Raw genomic sequence first — 18,376 nt, forward strand, 5'->3', positions numbered from 1 at the left:
GAATACCAAGGGTTTTGTGTGCCAATGACAGGAGGATATGTATTGGTAGGACTCCAGAAAAGAACAGAATTTAGCCTTTACTGCACCCAAGATAATTTTTTTGGAGGGGATGAAATTATTGGTGAGAACATTTTATAAATTGCTGGACATTGGTGGGGACGCGTCACCTCCATCCATGCTAAAACTATACCGTTGTATTGCTGGTAAAGTTAGACTAGTAAGTAACATAATGCATATATACCATGTTACTCTAATAAGACACTCACTGGTGGCAGCTTTAAAAACGATTTCCCTCTGGGATTATTAAAGTATCTAAAATAAAAATAAAATACTTTATCCTCGTGTGTATGTTATGTATATGTTTATTTTGCCATAAGGTAAAATAATATACGTTATATAGATATACATGCTGCTTGAAAGTGTGTGAACCCCTTATATTCTTTATATATTCTATATAAGTTATATAGACACTTTGTGTCTTTATAAGTCTTTGTGTAAAATCCACATGCGGCAGCTCTGTCCCTTTGTCTGACCTTCTTTTCTCATTTTCAAAGTGTTTCATAGATACAGGAGTCGGCCCGCTTTCTTTGACAGTCTCTGTAATGTCAGCACACAGTTTGTCCTCAGCATGGATTTAAATGTTGGATTCATTCAGACATACAGACACTACTTAGTGTCAGTCACTAATCTGAGTGGAAAGATTCTTTGAGGAAACAAGGACGCAGCACTCCCTGTAATCATCTCTCCTTCTGCTTCCACAGAGATACAGAAACTCCCTTGATTAGAAACATGCTCTTTCATGGAGGCATGTTGTAAAGGAAACTAAACTTACAGAAACTAGATTCCTTGTTGACATGTCATAATTTGTAGGAACCTAATCCAAGCACAGGTAAACATGTTAATTCACTGACCCTTGATCATGTTCTTTCTCTGCTGGAGAAACCTGTTGAAAACTACAAAAAAAATGAGACGTTTTAAAGACAAGACTCACAATTATCTGGAGGAAAATAAACAGCAACTGCAGTTAGCATAATAAATAATGTAAAAATAACTACAGCATCATTCAAACAGACAACATCAGTGTGCACACTGTGTTAAAATTAACAATATTTTCTTATTGATAAATCTAAGTGCAAAGCTCATCCAAATCAATCAAACCAAATCATGTTTAGCAAAGGGAGGGAAAGAGCAACAGAAAGAAAAGAGAAAGAACTTTAAGAACTATCTGTTTTTTTCTCATAAATTTTAAACTTCAACATAAAAAGAGTTTTTTAATATATATAAATATATATATTACTCTTCAACACTGTAAGTCATACATATGTGACCCTTCTGCGCCTTAACAAAGCAGTACCATCCAGGGCTGATAACTTACACCAATGAGCTGCAGTTCTTTAAGTGGCCACTTGAGGGTCCAAAAGTGAGTCAATCACCATAGACCTCCATGTCTAACTTTACAGCAGAAATAAATGTTTACAGTCTGGTACATAAACTGTTGTGTCTCATCTCAACTCTCCATTTTTATGGCAGCTATGAGGAGTACATATCTACATAACTTATACTTTATAATGTATTTATTTTTTGCATAACTCAGGGTGTGACCACTTTAAGTGCCAGGCGGGTGTTATTTTAGATCAGACCCACCTCAGCTTCACTTATAATGGATTAATGTAACGATTAATGCACATTTTGATAACAAGCTATTTTCAACTTAACGATTTGCAATCACACTCACAATCATCACTCCTACAGTGATAATTGTATAAAATATAATAGTAAAATACAATAGTAAAATATTGGCAGGTCGCTCCTATAAAATTAAACCTATTTTCTCTCAAATACATTTCGGAGATGAAGGATATTTTGTGTCCAGTGTATGGAAATGTGATGACATGTAGAGGCAGAATTACATCACTGTACGCATGTGATGCTCCAAAGTTGTCGACAAAGACTTCATTGTGGCTGTGCAGAGATTCACAGATTTGACAGCATGTATATAGTGATTTCGTATTGTTGAACTACTACAAGCAAACTTGACAATGAATTCATGTGAATTGTCTGCTGCTCCCTTGTGGCCTGCAGACCTGCTGCATGGCGATAAGAAACGCCAAAACCGCTGGCTGCCATGATCAGCTTTGCGTCTCTGAGGACACCAGAGAGACAGGAGGATGCGGGAGCAGCCGAGGCTCGGAGGGTTCTAGATTGCTAGAGCGCTCTTAGAGAAGTCAATCGGGGGACAGGGTAGATGGTCTTCAGCAGTGGGACGGGCCTCTCCGTCATCATAGGGATGGGGCGGCGGCTGATAATTGGGCGTGGGACTCGGTGGCAACAAAGCAACGTGGCCTTTGTAATGAGATTAATGATGTTGTGTTAGGTCTTGTTTCACCAAGGAGAGGATTATCTCCTAACAGCCCTCCTAAGGTGAAGGAAAGGACAATTACTCAGACAGATTCATCAGGCACATTCGGAGCTGGGTCAGGATCATTCCCACATTTACATTTTACTCAGAAAGACAGCCCTTCTCAAAGCATACTAATGCATCATATATGTCACCAAGCAGAGAGAGTCGGACCACAAAGCTCCTTCTCCTACGGGAGAGATGATGGTGGTACATTCAGTCAGCCAATCAGCTGCCAGACTGAAAAAGCTGCTGTCATTTAAGGGGCAAAAAGGGCTAGTATCTGTCTGGCACTCTACTTCTGAGAAAAAGACTGAGAAGGAAGCCAATGCAGAAGTGTCACGAACTGCACTTGCAGTGTCTTAACCGGCTACTTGAGGGTGGCTACAAAAGTAAATCAATACATTTGACTGGCACCATTTTCCCCATTGTTAACATAGGATGTGCAAGTCATGCTTTAAACATAAGTGGGGGGTGCTTTGTGTTTTGTTCCAAGATCGTGTCTTTTTCATGGACATGAAATATTTTAGTACAATGGGTGGAGCCACAGCATCCATCTTTATTTACAGTCTATGGTTTGTAGGAACACAGCTGTGATTTCAGACCAGGAAAAACAAATGATAGGTGTTTTTCCATTGCAGGGACTTGATGCTGCCGATAGGTGGCTAATGATATTGTTTAATTCTGTGCTTTGTCGTTTGAGTTGCATAGTTTCACGAAATAAATGCTGCGTTTAAGCAATTATCATCTAGTCCTTTAGGTCCACTCAGAAGGTCCAACCTTAAGGTAGGTTCTTCTTCTTCCATTCCTGCAGTGCAGAAAATGGCCCCCCAAAGTGTCTAAACTGCTCCATACACCTGAGGGTAGCTACAAGGTTCACAGTTCTCAATGTGATTGTCACTGCTAACAGTTGTACACCTTCACCCGTCTGATGTGTGCCTCCTCGATGTCTGAATCCTGCACACGCTCGCGTTACAAACAGTCCACAAATCACTGTTGCAGTCACACACAGACAAACGTTCCTTTATTGTGTACTTTTATGGACAGTTTGCACATTTATGATTTATCATTAGCAACAAGGATGATTCATCAACTGTAATAAAACTCTCAGAGTTGTATTATTCGAAAAACAAATGAGCATGAATAAATAATGATATGTGAATAAATCCGGTTATTATTATTGTTTTTTTCTCTTCCTTCCAGTGACTGAACTTGCTTGTATACATTATAAATCAATTCATCTAGCAAAAACAGATCCTAACTTTATAAAATATGGGTTTTCAGTTCAAGTCCAGTGTCTTCAAAAGCATCCTAAAGAAAAAAAACAGTAGTGAAATGCCACTATAATACAAGAAATATTATGTTCTTCTCCTCTAATAAAAACTGACATCAACCATCTAAGAGGAAAACCTACTGAGGTGCACAAAAAGACATTCTCTTTGATGGCACGGGGGGCTTAAATCAAGACTGATTATGTACTTTTTGTTTAGAAACATTCTATTTTCACCTTTCCAGCAACACTGAGGCAAGCAGTGTGATCACATTTCATCTGAAGTAACACTTTATTTTACAGTCTACGTAGCTTATGCGTGTTATATCCCAGCACTGACGGTGTTTCAGGTACTCTGGGGGGTACAGACTGAATGGCATTAGTGCTGACGTTGATCCCAAAAGTAAGTTGCAGTGGATTAAATGTACCATTTTGAGAAGGCTTTCAGGTGTAACACACCCCCTCCCAGCAAAATATTACTCAGAAGATGCTGAAAAAGCGATTTATGTTTATTAGATAAATCCACCCCAATAGACTAATTTTGGTTGCAAGCTAAAAAAGATATTTATATTGGATTAATATTTAGAGGACATTTAAACATTTAAGGGATTATTTAAGTATTTAAGTAATTATAAAATAACAGTCCAGGTTCATGTCAAAACTGACAACAGACCCAATATGGAATATGTCTGATGGAACTCTGGCAGCCACATTGGTGGTCTTGGTAGCCACTTGCTGTGTCTCAAATCATGCAGTTCCATACTTGCTGTTGTGATACAAAAGTGCATTCACACTTACAAGTGTGGCGACTTGCAGTACTCAGATTGTCGGCACATAACTGTCAAAAAGCCTTAAACGACGTCCCTGTAAATGGCAGCCATCTTGGGAGAGGGACTACTGCAGAATAGGACAGTGAATGCAGCACCATATAAATGTTACATGCTTTTTCCCCCCACTAAGCACCACTGTATCACTGTCGGAAGCCCTCAGGTTAATTTAAAGCTAACTAGAATTAGCTCAGTACATTAGCCAGTTAAAGGTTGCTATTGTCATTTCCAGTGAGTCCACACAAGTTGCCATGTTTGATCTGATTAGACACACTATACACATTATACAGCTGTAAGTGTACTAATGGAAGTACCCAAAATGAGACACAGCAACAGTAACACACGTCGTTTAGTATTAGAGAAAATAAATTTAGCAGGGATAAAATTTATGCAACTTTTCCTTGATATTTTGTTCACAAATGTGATTTTGTAATTGTAAGTTTTTTTTATTAGCTGAAGCTAGCAAACAGATACATTTCTGCATAGCTATTTAGCACTCCCCTGCTCTACACCTAGCTTAAACAATGGGTAATGTTTACATCTAGCTGTCAATGAACACAGTTTGTTTAAAATAGCCTGTTCGAAGCAACTAGGCTAACAAACTAATAAAGATTTATGATTTCATGACATGTTTCCAGTATCTGGGGTCTTGAAGATGCTTTTAAAAATACTTTTAAGCTACAAAAAACTGAATTTCTGTATCAGAAATGTTAAAGAAAGCCAGACAGGATGTCAGAGATATATATTTGAAATATATTAAGAATAAATTATTGAAATAGATTTCAAAGCTTTCCAATAAATCTGAATAAGAAATCCAGTAGAACTCATTTTGAAAATCTTACGACAGTAGCATCGTGTCACATTCCTCGCCAGTCAAACTACGACTACAAAAATGCATTTAAAATACATTTGGCTTTACTTAATCTGATTTGACATGCAAATATAATGCATTAGGAATGAAATTGCCAAATGTACTTAAAATGCATCAGATGCCATATTTATGATCATATAAAAAATGGCCAATTAATACTATGCATATTTTAGCAAAAATCATATGTGATTTAAATATGTTTTCCTTTACAGCCACAGTAAAGAAAAATCTCATCTACCTATAACACTAATGAATGTTAGATATCTCTCTTTCTTCTTGGGTTTTATGCTGTATATATATTTAGTCACTATTTTTAAAACAGGCTATTCTTTTTAAGGGCCGACACTGTGGCTCCAGTCGTAACTGCGAGGAGATCTGTGACACACCACTGCAAACACAAAGAGAGAGATTGTAGAATAAAGTGCACTGTAACCGAATCAAACACACGTCTTCCAAGTACAGTAGTTGCCGTAGAAGCGCTGTGCAGCTTCAGACTGGGCTGAGGGCTCCAGGGCCTCTCCTGGGGTCATTCATCAAGGTTGGATGGTGGAGAAATGTGCCCGTTGTTGGTATTAATAGCCTGGGGTGAAATAGGTCTTCTCCGCTGCGGAGACGATCTGGCAACTCGGGTGAGCCCTATCTCACTGGTTTCTGCACATTTCGCTGGCTCGAGCCTCGTTCTGGGCCTCATTCTCCTCAAACTCTTACTGCACGAGAGGCGGCGAGTGTTGCAAAACATACCCCCCCACCCCTCCACACACACACACCCACTACATAACTCCAGGTACTCTTGCTATTGCCCAGTTCAGTAAATCTTCTGATAAATTCATGATTGATAAATTATGTTCTCTTTGTAGACAATAAAATTAAAATCATTTGTGATAATTAAGGCAGTCTCTCCATTTATAAACAAGACATTTAAACTCAAAATGTAATCAGATAGGAAAAAAAATGAAAGGTTGGACTTGTCCCAAAGAAGTCATATTTACTTGCTCCATAAGGTAAAACCTTTCACATTTTTGTTCTTTAATCTCTTGAGAAAAAGTCTTGTAAAGTTCCCATGTATCTTCTTCTCCCATTTATCTGTTCACCTTTTTTTCCATGGAGTCCCTCTAGACCTTGTAGAAGTCCGGGATTCTGGATTTCAGCAGAAAGAAGCCTCGGAGTTTGGAGTTATACGTGCACCGAAGGCACACTCTTGTTGAGGACTTGCGCCCTCATCAGCTGGACGCTGGTCATGATCTTCTTCTGGTGTCCCATCAGCGTCACCCCGAGCCTCTGGATGTCTCTGCATGGAACAGGAAACAAGGGTTTTAATCATTTGTGATAGCTGACAACAACCATACCCACATTGTAAAACATATTTTCATATTTTAAACCACTATTTGTGTGTATAAAAGATGGGCTTGTCATAAACAAAAGTTGGTTGTGTGGTTCCCTTGTGGCAAATAAGGTAGTCAGAGTGTATTCTTTAATCTCTTTAGCCTGGTTGTTGTTTCTGTTGGGGATTATCCAGCACCCCCTTGTTCATGTGTGACCTTTCCAAAACCTTTCCTGTAAAATGTTTGTCATCCCCAAAACAATAAAAAAATAAAAAATAATAAAAACAAAATTGCCACCGCAGCCCACAAATTCACTAGCTGTCCCCTCCTGGTACCATTGGTACCATGCCGCTCTGCACCACACTCCTCACCGGCTGGCAGTGTATAGCTTTCAGCTGGGGCAACCTCTTCATCCTACATATGCCTAATTATTAATATATTATGTCTAATAAACTGTCTTTTGTTTGTAGTTGGACATAAAGCTATAAAGTCTGCAACAAAAAAATGTGTTCAGTATGCAAACAGTGTATACAAGCCATATTGTCACATTATTGGCTTTGAACCTCCTACTCAAGTGGTTTGTAATTATTATTATTATTGTTATCTGTAGCCTCGACAGCTCAGTCATCAATTGTGTGTAGAACAGAGGGTATGCACAGATGTCGCATTGGAATGGACGCACCTCACTCACACTGAGTGAAACTGTGAAGATGAAAGTAAAACTGATCATTATCTTATATTAAAGGCAGTTGGACTTGACAGTGATCCTCAAAACTTACCAAAAGTGTGTGTGTGTGTGTGTGTGTGTGAGGGGGGGGGGGGGTTGCTGACATCAATATTTTATTTATATACCTGATATCAATGTAGGAAGAGCAGGGAGCAAATCAGCAGGGAGCTTTGAAACTAAATAAAGATGCCACAAAGTCAGGGTGTAGGGGGATCACTTGCATGCATATGAAATATTACAGACACAGCAAAATGCATTGCATGTAGTGTAACATCCCTTTTGACATTTTTTAAACTGGGACATAATTGTGGGACATTTTTAATATCCAAATATGGAGTTGGCAGCATGAAGGGAGGAGACACCTTGTTTATTTAAACATACTAACTATACTCTACTGCAGAGGTCTCCAATTTATATTCTGCAAGGGGTCAAACATTCATTTTGTTTTATAATGAGGACAGATTCTTCTAAACAGTTACATGAAACAAACCATATGCACTTTTTTTCTCAATTTCCATCAATGTGCCAAGAAGTCAGAGACATATGGTGTGCATAAGCTTCTCTATGAAGCTTTTCAAGTGCCAGAGGGCCAAAAAAACAGGAGGATGCGGCAAATTTGGCTTGCATGTTAGGAAGGGCTGGTTTAACCATTCCAAATTGCTAATGTGAAAGTTTTCTCTTAAATGTTGGGACTTTGTAAGCATAAGTTTGGACAGTGCACCCTTTAACACATTGTTGGTGTTTAAAGATTGTTTCACATTAAAAGCTTTCCATGACTACAGGCATCTTAATGCGAAGCGCATGGCTGAAGAAACTGTTGAGTGTAGACAGGTGTAGTAGAAGAACTATGACATTATGTATTTGAACTGTTATAATAAAAATACTATATATTAAACTAACTCATTACTGTGACAGAATCAATTGTTACCTTCACATTAATAGCGGGGTGTTGTGAACAGAATGATGACAGATGGAATCATGGCAGAAAAAAAGATCCTGTAGGAGGTTTATTATGTCTGTGAATGAGCCCAGTGGTTGAGGGACAGTGATGACAAGGTCTATTTTAAGTGTAGGAGCTACAGATAACTCAGTCATGTTCTTTAAACAATCAAATGGCTGCTAACTGCTGCTAACAGGTCAACGTCATCCTTAACCCTCATGTGCTGTTCGGGACATTTTTGTCCTCTGAGAGAAATTTTTTTTTATTTTGGCCATAACTTTGTCAATATGTGGACAAATTGAATCATTTTTCCTCAACAAGCTTAATTTTACATAAATTTTGTTAATATGATTTTAAAATTTTTCATATGTCAACGGTACACTGTGGGCAAATTTTACCCCCTAATGTGTTGTTCGGGGACAAAAACGTCCCTTAACTTTAACAGTTTTAAAAATATATTAGATAAATATTTTTTTGAAATTTTTTTGCATAGACCTTTTAATTAACTTCAGTTCTAATCAACAGTAGTGAAAAAATCATTTTCCCCCAGGATTTTAACCCTTTAATCACCACTTTTATAAGGGGTGGTGCTGAAAATTGAAAAAAAAACATACAAAATGGCTCTCTAACATACACACAGTGTGTAGACACACAATTATGTGCTAAAATACTCCCTATAACTCCATATACAAGCCAGAAACTACACTACATGAGCACAGGCCTGCAGGTAAAGGGTTAATATGGTCATTAAGTTGTTAACTGTAAAAATCACAAATGTTACCTCCTACCAACAGGGTAAACCACCAACAATCAAGAATGCATGATTATGTAGTGCCATGGCTGTGCAGTCAAAAAACGTGTGGTTATAATGTAAGTCTATGGGACAAAATGGGAGAAAAAAAGAAAATCCAGTGCTGTGCAAAAACTAATAATGCAATAAAGTCAATTTTTTTACTGATGTTTGACATGACCAAGACTGTAATAAAGGTTCAAAAGAATCCAGTCCACATTCACCTTTTCTATTAAAAATGAGCCATTTTGTGTGTTTTTTTTTTTTCAATTTTCAGCACCACCCCTTATAAAATTGGTGATTAAAGGGTTAAAATCCTGGGGGAAAATGATTTTTTCACTACTGTTGATTAGAACTGAAGTTAATTAAAAGGTCTATGCAAAAAAATTCAAAAAAATATTTATCTAATATATTTTTACAACCGTTAAAGTTAGGGGACGTTTTTGTCCCCGAACAACACATTAGGGTAGTGTTTGCGAACAGTCCATGAGGGTTAATCACAGTCAGTGCTCACCCCTGGTTCATGCTTATGACGTGTCCCAGAGTGTGGTATCCCCCAGCTGCAAAGTGTTCCTTGTAGCGGCCCATCTTTATGGTGTCCAGCCACTCGTCCACTGAGTTACAGCTACTGAAGTCTGGGATGGCTCTCTCCATCAGCGGAGGACTGTTTAAACTGCGACAGAAAGACAGAGAGAGGAAGATGAATAGGAAAGATCTGACTGAAGAGTCCGAAAACGGAGAGGAGTCAAAAAGTGAGGGAGAGGGAGAATAGTGGGAGAAAAAAGGGGGCTTTGAAAGGTGCTAGTAACAGAGACAGAAAATCAATAGCAGTTAAAATGATAGAGAGGAGGTGGTGGCTGCGGGTGCAGGATGGTTGCTTTGGCTAGATTAATACAGGGAGAAATCCTTAACACTCTGCTTCTCCTCTACCTACAGCTTCCATCACCTCACACACACACAGATGCACAGTGCCATGCACCACTGACTCCATAGGACCCGGGATCAGAACTGAGCAATTTACACAGGTCCAGCTTCAGCCTGGGTGTCCTCTCAATCCTGCTCCCAGATTCACTGCGGATCAATGTCAATATCACGGCGAGGCTTTTACTTAGCGCACGGCGCGTGTATCACAGATGAGCTTATTGGAAAATGAACATGACCGCTCGCTTCATCTGCCAGAGAACTTTGAGGGAAACTTTAGGCTGCAACTTTATCCCACTGCGCCCATGTTCGATAGCAGCGGGATGAGATTGGATTTACTCTGCCTCCCACTCCAGGACAGTTACTTAGTAGCCTAACAGTCTGTCACTGTATATTGTCCAAGAGATCATCTTCTCGGCCCCTCGCAGGCGGTGTCCTGCTTTGATTTGCAGCTTAATCCGCTAATCACATGAACCAATATTTGATTAAATGTTGGCGAACTGTCTGGCCAAATTAAATCAAAAGGCTGCTCCGCATGTGACACAATGCGCTCATGTAGCGTTGCTGTAAATAACGATCAGCGCTGTTGCCCACCCACCTGCGGAGCGTGTCCATAGACTTCAGGTTCTCTGGGTTGCGGATTAGCTTGTCAAGAACGGTGACTATCTGGCAGAAGCGCGGCCTCTCGTTGCGATCCTTCTGCCAGCAGTCCAGCATGAGTGTGTGTAGAGCAGCAGGGCAGCCCATAGGAGCAGGCAGCCTGTAGCCTTCTTCCACTGACTTGATCACCTGCACATGTGCAGCAAATATGCATGAGTCCACTCTGACAGTAAATACCATGTTAGCTCTGGTTAGTAAAATGTGATTGAATCAACAGTGCTCACATCTCTGTTGGTGAGGTTCCAGTATGGTCTCTCTCCGTATGACATCACTTCCCACATGACCACGCCGTAACTCCACACGTCACTGGAGGAGGAGAACTTCCTGTATGCGATGGCCTCCGGAGCAGTCCAGCGGATTGGGATTTTCCCACCCTGTCAGAGACACGGAGCAGCTCAAACAGAAGAAAGTCTGATCTAGATTCAAAGTCTTATAGAATGTATAAACATCCTAAAATAACCAATGAAAGAGCTGCACTAGAGGTTGCGCTTTTTCTTCAACCTGACCGCACACAGAGAGGTATATAACTCTGACCATACATCTGAAATACATTATGGACTTCATTTACATGAATTTTCAGTTATTTTGTTTTTACACACAGAAACCATACAATTGAAAGGTATTAACTTTAGAACCGACTGTAGCACCTGAGAGCATGCACCAACATTATAGATGTTCATGAAAGGAAAGATGAGACCAAATAGAGATGCTGTGGATGTGTGTCCTGGACCAGAATAGACTTGCAAATGTTTGCATGTATGTGAACTACTTATTATATTATTCTTGATATAAACCTGACGCTTAATTAGGCTGACAAATGGACACATCACTTTCTAAATAAACAAAGCGCTCCCTCTGGGTTATTTTAAACATTTGAAGGTTACTCTCATTACAGACACTTGATGTCCTGCTAAACATTTAAAACAGACCCTGTGGAATTCACTAACCTTCCTGCTCTCACCACTTTCAGTTTCTTCAAAGTGACTTTGTTGCCACCTTTGATTTCTTACAGTAACAGGCACTAATGGAAACTGTATTAATGTGCAAGCTTTAATTTGAGGTACACTGTAATGATACTATAGTACCTGTAATATCACTATCTACCATCTTTTTCCCCTTCAGAATGACTCTGAGTGATGCTGCACATAATCACCTCGCTCTCTGTAATCTGATTGCTGCTACAGACTGGAACAGTCAAACACTGATTTCCATCTGCTGCCTGATAGCATCAGAGTCTCTCTCTCTCTCTCTCTCCCTTTTTTTAGCAAGACTCAATACATTTGCTCCCAGCAGTATTCAGGTTTAATATTTGACTGCTCTCTCCTGAAGGAGGAGACAATTCCTTTGCACTCACAGTTATAGGACTTAAACTTTGACTGCTCTCAATTTGACCTTAACTTTTATTTTTTTGTATTTTTTTGGACAGAGGATCTACAAATCCGGACATATCCAAATTTGTGTGTTATATATTAAAGCAGAGCATTGCAGGTGTGTTTTGTAGAAAAGAGAAATGATGCAGGTGGAAGGGTCAGGTGAAGATATGCTGAGGCGTTTAATAAAGCTGAATGATGTGAACTGCCTCCGCTGAGAGCAGCCACGCTGCGATAGTGATCACAGAGGCTCAGAGCGTTTAGAAAACTGCAGCACAAACCTCTCTGCGCTTTGTGTGTTAGATTAGTAAATGTGAAGGCAAAGATGGTTACATTTAACTGAGGTAGATGGTTTTTAATGCTGCAATCTTAGAAACTATTTTAAACACAATTAAAGTGGGTGTCCATCAGTTTAGTGCTGCACTTATAGAAAGGCTGATTGATGAGTTTGAGGCCTACGCTAGAGCAAAAGGAACTCTACAGCTGTCAATACATGCAGGTGGAATTTAACTCTGAGAAGATTAAAAGATTAGAAAAAGTCAGCAAAATCAGCAACACTGTGAACAAATGTGTACTCAAACACTCCTTACAACCTTATGTTCCACTATGGAATGAAGTCCCACTTTATTTCCCCCTCTACTTTATTCTTGGAAGTCAGGGGGGTCTTTGCAGATCAGAGGGAAAAACGCTGCTAGTGTCAGTATCTTTTGAGCTAACAAAGAAAATATATTATATTGTCCTAAGTTAAATGTCTACAAGAGTCTTTTGATCAGAAGATGCATTAAAGTTGCTGGCTCTAAAACGCCTTTAGCCCAAGTAAGTCAAAAATGCAAAAGTTTCAAAGCTTCATGATGTGTCATCATTGGAGGACTGTGTCATTTTACAGACAGAGATATGAACCACCAGTGGTAGATTCTGAGGACACTAAACAAACAAGGGACAGTAGTAAAAATAAGAAAAGAGATTTAGCGGGCGAATGTAAATGTAGGGGAGGACTGTGTTGCAAATAAAATGTCAAACTCTTACCAGTCCCATAATGCTGGCTTCTACCTTCACATAAGATGCCACAGAGGATCTCCCACAGACTGATTAGCACTAACCATAGGTAGTTAAGCAGACAATGTCAGTGTGGTTGAATGTGCCTTTAATGTGTATAAAATATCACACAGCTACTCAGCACTTGCAGGTGGACTAAATTAGCTCTTCAAATAGGCACCTGTGGAGGGGAAGCCATGCTGGAGCATCTTTTCTGTTCCAGTCACTGGTTCCATCAGGGGGAATGCAGCATGTAGGTGTTGGTTCTTCACCTATATGAGGTTATATAAGCCCAATTACTGAAGAGCCTGCCTGAGGCTTCCTCTAATATGGGGATGTAATAATTACTTAGTAATAATAACTGATTGGTCAATCTTAGCTTCTTGCTTTCTGTTTAAGGGTCACATGGGAGTTCCACTCTACGTACAATCCACTAAAGACATATTTGTCACTGAGAGTCTCTCTTCCCTGAAAGGTCACAGCTTTGGACATACAAGGTTTCTACCCAACAGCAACAATATGTAAGATCAGCGATCAGCCTCCCATCTAAAGGGCAGTGTGTGTGTGTGTGTGTGTGTGTGTGTGTGTTACTGCATTAATGCTTGCCTCAATGTGAAAACTCACACTGGTGGTGTATGCAGCATCGGGGTCATCCTCCAGGACTCTGGACAGCCCAAAGTCAGACACCTTACACACCAGGTTGCTGTTGACCAGGATGTTGCGGGCAGCGAGGTCTCTGTGGATGTAGCCCAGGTCAGACAGGTAGGTCATACCCGCTGCGATGCCACGCAGCAACCCCACCAGCTGGATGACTGTGAACTGGCCGTCATGCCTCTGCGAGGAGGGAGTGGAGAAAAGGGAGGGGAAGATTGAAAAGGAGGGAGAGTTTTAAAGGAAGATCAAAAAATAATGTGATGGTATAGCAGCAGAGAAGATGAGCAGAGTGATAACAGAAGAGATTTTAATCAAGATAGAGGAGAGAGTAAAGATAAGAGAATAAAACATGACAGGGATTTGCTTTTAAGTAATAATCTGTGGTATTTTTATATGAGCTATATGACATTGTCACTGCAGTACAATGTTAAACCAACCTATATCTTGTTAAAGAAAACTTCTCTAAAGCCTTTATTTCTGGAAAAAAAATCCTTCAACACATAAACAATGACCGGGGCCACATTCTTCAAAGGTAGGGCCTTAGGGAGTGTGGACTTTGTAACCAAGTTTTCTTAAATAGGATGGTCTGATGTATGGTTTTTGAACAGTTGGTTCATTGAATGCTCAATATTCTCTAACATGATCCACATTTTGAGGCCTGGCTTTCCTATAGATCACATCCTTTGTAGGATGAATCAACCTTTTTCAAGCTTTGTAGTACATAAGTGAGATATATTTTTTAATAACCATTTGAACTTGAACATTTTTTAAATCAACTAAAGCTGTCAATGTTGCTGAAGGACGGAAGCTCTGGTATTCATGGCTCATGTCCTTCAAGGAATGAAGGACTGTCATAAGATTGTTGTCAGTGTACTAAGGTTATTCACCAAACTCAAAGGATTATATCTTCGCATAGGAGCTGAATCCTTTAAAAACTGATTGCTGAAGACACCAGTTTAAGGCTGTATCATTTTAAAGGCTCACTAAAATGCAGCCAAGAAATGCATCCTAGTTTTCCGTAATAAAGGATGCAACTGGTGGATTAGTCACTGTGGCCAACAGGAAAATGTAATATGAATCCAATATTTCCATATTCCCTATTTCCAGTCCTTGGAAACAACTAATTTGTATGTATCTTAAAGTCTGCAGCAGGGTTCCAGCCACCATCCACTCCTCCATTCGTACTGGCCTGCAAATGTAACCCTGTGCTGGGTTTTGGGTAGGTGGTAATCAACAAAATGTGGTGTTTATTTGTGAGGACGTGCCACCTTTTAAAGGATCTAGCCCTTAAAAACACCAGGAAACCAAGAAAATAACTTTACTCATTCTTACAACACATGCACAGTGTTTAAAAAAGATGCTGGTGAAGACGTTTTGCGTGCGTTTGATCTATTAGCATGTGTGTTTTCTCATGTTTCAGCAAAGCTAAGCTCGCAGGCCCACTGCAGAAAATAAACAGGCAAGGAACTCCACTCATTAAGTGGCAATCAAAGGTATAAAGACACAGTACATATATACAGATGAAGTGCTATTAGAACACCTAAGATCAGACAATAATAAAAGCAAACAAGAACCTATAGATACTTTTATAGAGAGCTTCTATACCAACCCTGAGGAAGGAGTCCAGTGAGCCATTCTCCATGTACTCTGTGATGATCATCACTGGTTTGCCTGGACAGACAAAAAATGGAGGATACAGACAAACATACTTACATGCCAACACTTATTACACTCTGTGTTGAGTAAACATAGTGCCTTGATTCTGTCTCATTTCATGTACTATTCCCCCTCTGACTTCGAGGATTAGCTCACATAACTACATAAAACACACACTATTTTCTCTTACCCCATGTGCAGACAGGGTCTCTTGTCTTTAAAGCTGACTCAAAGCAGTCTGAGAGTATTTTGCACACAAGAAAACAGACAAAATCATATTTACTCAAAAGGTCAGTTTGCATACTGAAAACACTTTTGGCTGTTTGTGCTCATTGTAGCAAAACTGTGAAATGGTGCAGAGACAGCTCCAGATATACAATTTGGAAAAACAATAAAAATGTAAACCTTCTTATAGCCATTTCTCTTTCTTTCCCTGCATATATTGTTACTCATTTAATGTTTGTATAGAAAATAAACTGGATATTTGTATGCATGCTGTAATAAAAATGCATACAGTGATCAATCCTATGTTGTATGTTGTAATCCTATCCTGTGTTGTACAGTAAAACTAAAAAAAGAACACTTTTTCAGCTTGGAATGTAAAAAAGTAAGGCTGCCTTTCTGAACACAACTGTTTTTGAGCTGAGAAGTTTACCCAGTAGTTCAATAATCTGTACAAGACCAATAAAAACCTCAGTGTCTTAAAGTTAAAATGTTTAAAACAGTAAACAACTAACTAAAATTCTCATTAGACTGTGAAGAAATAGCAGTTACCACAGATGTCTTGCATCTTGTATTTGCTATTCTAGGTCCATCACATCACACAATAGAAAACAGGATTACCAGGACTGTCAAGCAGCTAGGGTTTGTTTTTAAACAAGCACACTTATTCCTTCTGCTAATGATGTCTTCTATCCCATCACCTGGTGACACTGAGGGCTGGAGTAGGTTTTTATATAGTGCCCTCCTGTGGTCTTTTATCTTGTCTATGTAAAATCAGCCCATCAGAGCAGGACCTGTCACAGCACGGCATCCAAAAAATTCAAAGTCAGATCTTGCCAGTTAAACTAAAATGTTTGAAGTTGTTATAGGGTCTGTGTTAAACCACAATGCTGGCTAAACCCCAAGTAGTAATAGACCTGAAAGCAAAAAAAAAACAAAAAAACGCCAGGTATCCTCTGTGAAGTCCAGAGCCATCTTCAAATCACCATCCAGCCCCATGTGTTGATGGCCTTTATAGCCTTCTACGTTAGCCACTCAGCCAGATGAGTCACGGACAATCAAACTATTATTTATTATAGTATAATATACTATATTATTTATGTGTGAGGACATGCCGGACTGGATACCCGGTCCCTACAGCAATCACTGCTTAGGATATTCAACAGGTCATCATGCAGGTCTATGTGCCACAGTAAAGAAAGCTGACATCAGAGCATCTAAACCACAATATGTGCAATGTAACAGTGTTCAAAGTGACCCTAATAAATATATCATTAAATATATATATATATATATGCTATTCTTTGCATTGTGTGCTGAACAGGTCAGCATTAACACATGTACCGTTACAGCCCTACTTCACAGCAAATCATGCTTCAAACTCTTCACAGTGATATATAGCTTTAGTTGCAGCGTACTGTGTGTTACCACTCCCTCTAGGCGGATGACGTTGGGGTGGTCAAACTGGGCCATTATGGATGCCTCAGCCAGGAAGTCCCTCTTCTGCTTCTCTGTGTATCCCGCTTTGAGGGTCTTCAGAGCCACTGGGATGTCTCGTTTCCCTGGGAGCCTCATGCGTCCGTAACACACCTCTCCAAACTCCCCTGAACACATGGCAGACGAGCAGCCTAATGCAGCACTTCAAACGCATCCAGCCTTTTAACATATCCACCCCCTCCTCCTCTTAAGCCATTTGTGTAAATGAGTGTGTGTCAGTTAATTTGCCAGGTTAGATAAGAGAAAGAAATCCCCTTATAGTCTGTCCACATAGGCTGTATGTGCGAAACCTGCTAATTATCCATCCATTCTTATCTGCAGCACAGAGGAACTTTGAGTGTGTATCCCTGACTTTAGACTTTATGTTTCTGCAGCAGTCATATGTAACAGTGTTTTGTGTGGAGCTGTTAGTATTCCCTGACTGTCTGAGGAGCTTTGATTGACAGCCCCACGCAACGCTCTGATTCCGCTCTGCTATCCTCCTCTCTGCTGCACACCACAGCCTTTACACCGGCCAATGATTTTAAGTTAGCTCGGCCAATGATTTTCACTCTCTCTGTATGTGTGTGTCTGTGTTTATATGTGTGTGTGTGTGTGTGAGCGCACATGAGTTCATGGTTTTACCTGAACCAATGATTTTCTCTATTTTGATCCTGGAAGCTTCAATTTCTCGGGCAAACTCGTGGACCGCCTGGCAGGGGTCCTCGTACGTGTGCGGGTCGATATAGAACCTCGCATCAGGGAATGACACTAAGATAAACAACATTAGCATTTGGTCACATATCGGAGAATGAGAGCAACATCACATCTGAGCCCTTGTCACTGGTGTGTGCTGGGAAAACCTGATGAAAGGGGAAGAAATGAGGGGCAGACAGAGAAAGGAAGAGAACACACAGCATGCAGGGAAGAAAGAGCACATTCTCCTTATAATCACTCAGGGTGTGATGAAAATAGTTTTTCTCTGAGGATGAACTTTATTACACTGGGATGAAAATGCGACCTCTTTGTGGAGCTCGATCAAATCTATTACTGGTAATAATTGAAGAATGGACCAAACATACCGTGACCGTTCTGGTAATGCATCTTCTCCTCATCAGAGTCCTGGAAAGCTTTGCTGTAGCCACAGTGCCTATACAAACCACACACATATGCGCGCACACACACACACACACATACACAAGCGTGCACACACATAAACATACAGAGGGGTGAATAC

The 18,376-nt window shown here is 39.9% G+C and overlaps 1 protein-coding gene across 1 annotated transcript in view; it reads right to left on the reverse strand.

Moving 5' to 3' along the window:
- Nucleotides 1–5,647: 5,647 nt before the first annotated feature.
- Nucleotides 5,648–18,376, reverse strand: part of epha8 (eph receptor A8) — a 102,377-nt gene continuing 89,648 nt past the window's right edge. Inside the window, exons 13-21 of the mRNA XM_028405020.1 lie at nucleotides 18,222–18,289; nucleotides 17,785–17,910; nucleotides 17,082–17,267; nucleotides 15,395–15,456; nucleotides 13,756–13,965; nucleotides 10,951–11,100; nucleotides 10,665–10,855; nucleotides 9,660–9,818; nucleotides 5,648–6,654 (exon numbers count right to left, since the gene is read on the reverse strand). Coding sequence (XP_028260821.1) covers nucleotides 6,540–6,654; nucleotides 9,660–9,818; nucleotides 10,665–10,855; nucleotides 10,951–11,100; nucleotides 13,756–13,965; nucleotides 15,395–15,456; nucleotides 17,082–17,267; nucleotides 17,785–17,910; nucleotides 18,222–18,289 — 1,267 coding nt within the window. The 3' untranslated portion in view covers nucleotides 5,648–6,539. The remainder of the gene's footprint in view (nucleotides 6,655–9,659; nucleotides 9,819–10,664; nucleotides 10,856–10,950; nucleotides 11,101–13,755; nucleotides 13,966–15,394; nucleotides 15,457–17,081; nucleotides 17,268–17,784; nucleotides 17,911–18,221; nucleotides 18,290–18,376) is intronic.

Source organism: Parambassis ranga, chromosome 5 (assembly GCF_900634625.1).
Source record: "Parambassis ranga chromosome 5, fParRan2.1, whole genome shotgun sequence".
In the NCBI taxonomy this organism is placed as follows: Eukaryota; Metazoa; Chordata; class Actinopteri; family Ambassidae; genus Parambassis; species Parambassis ranga.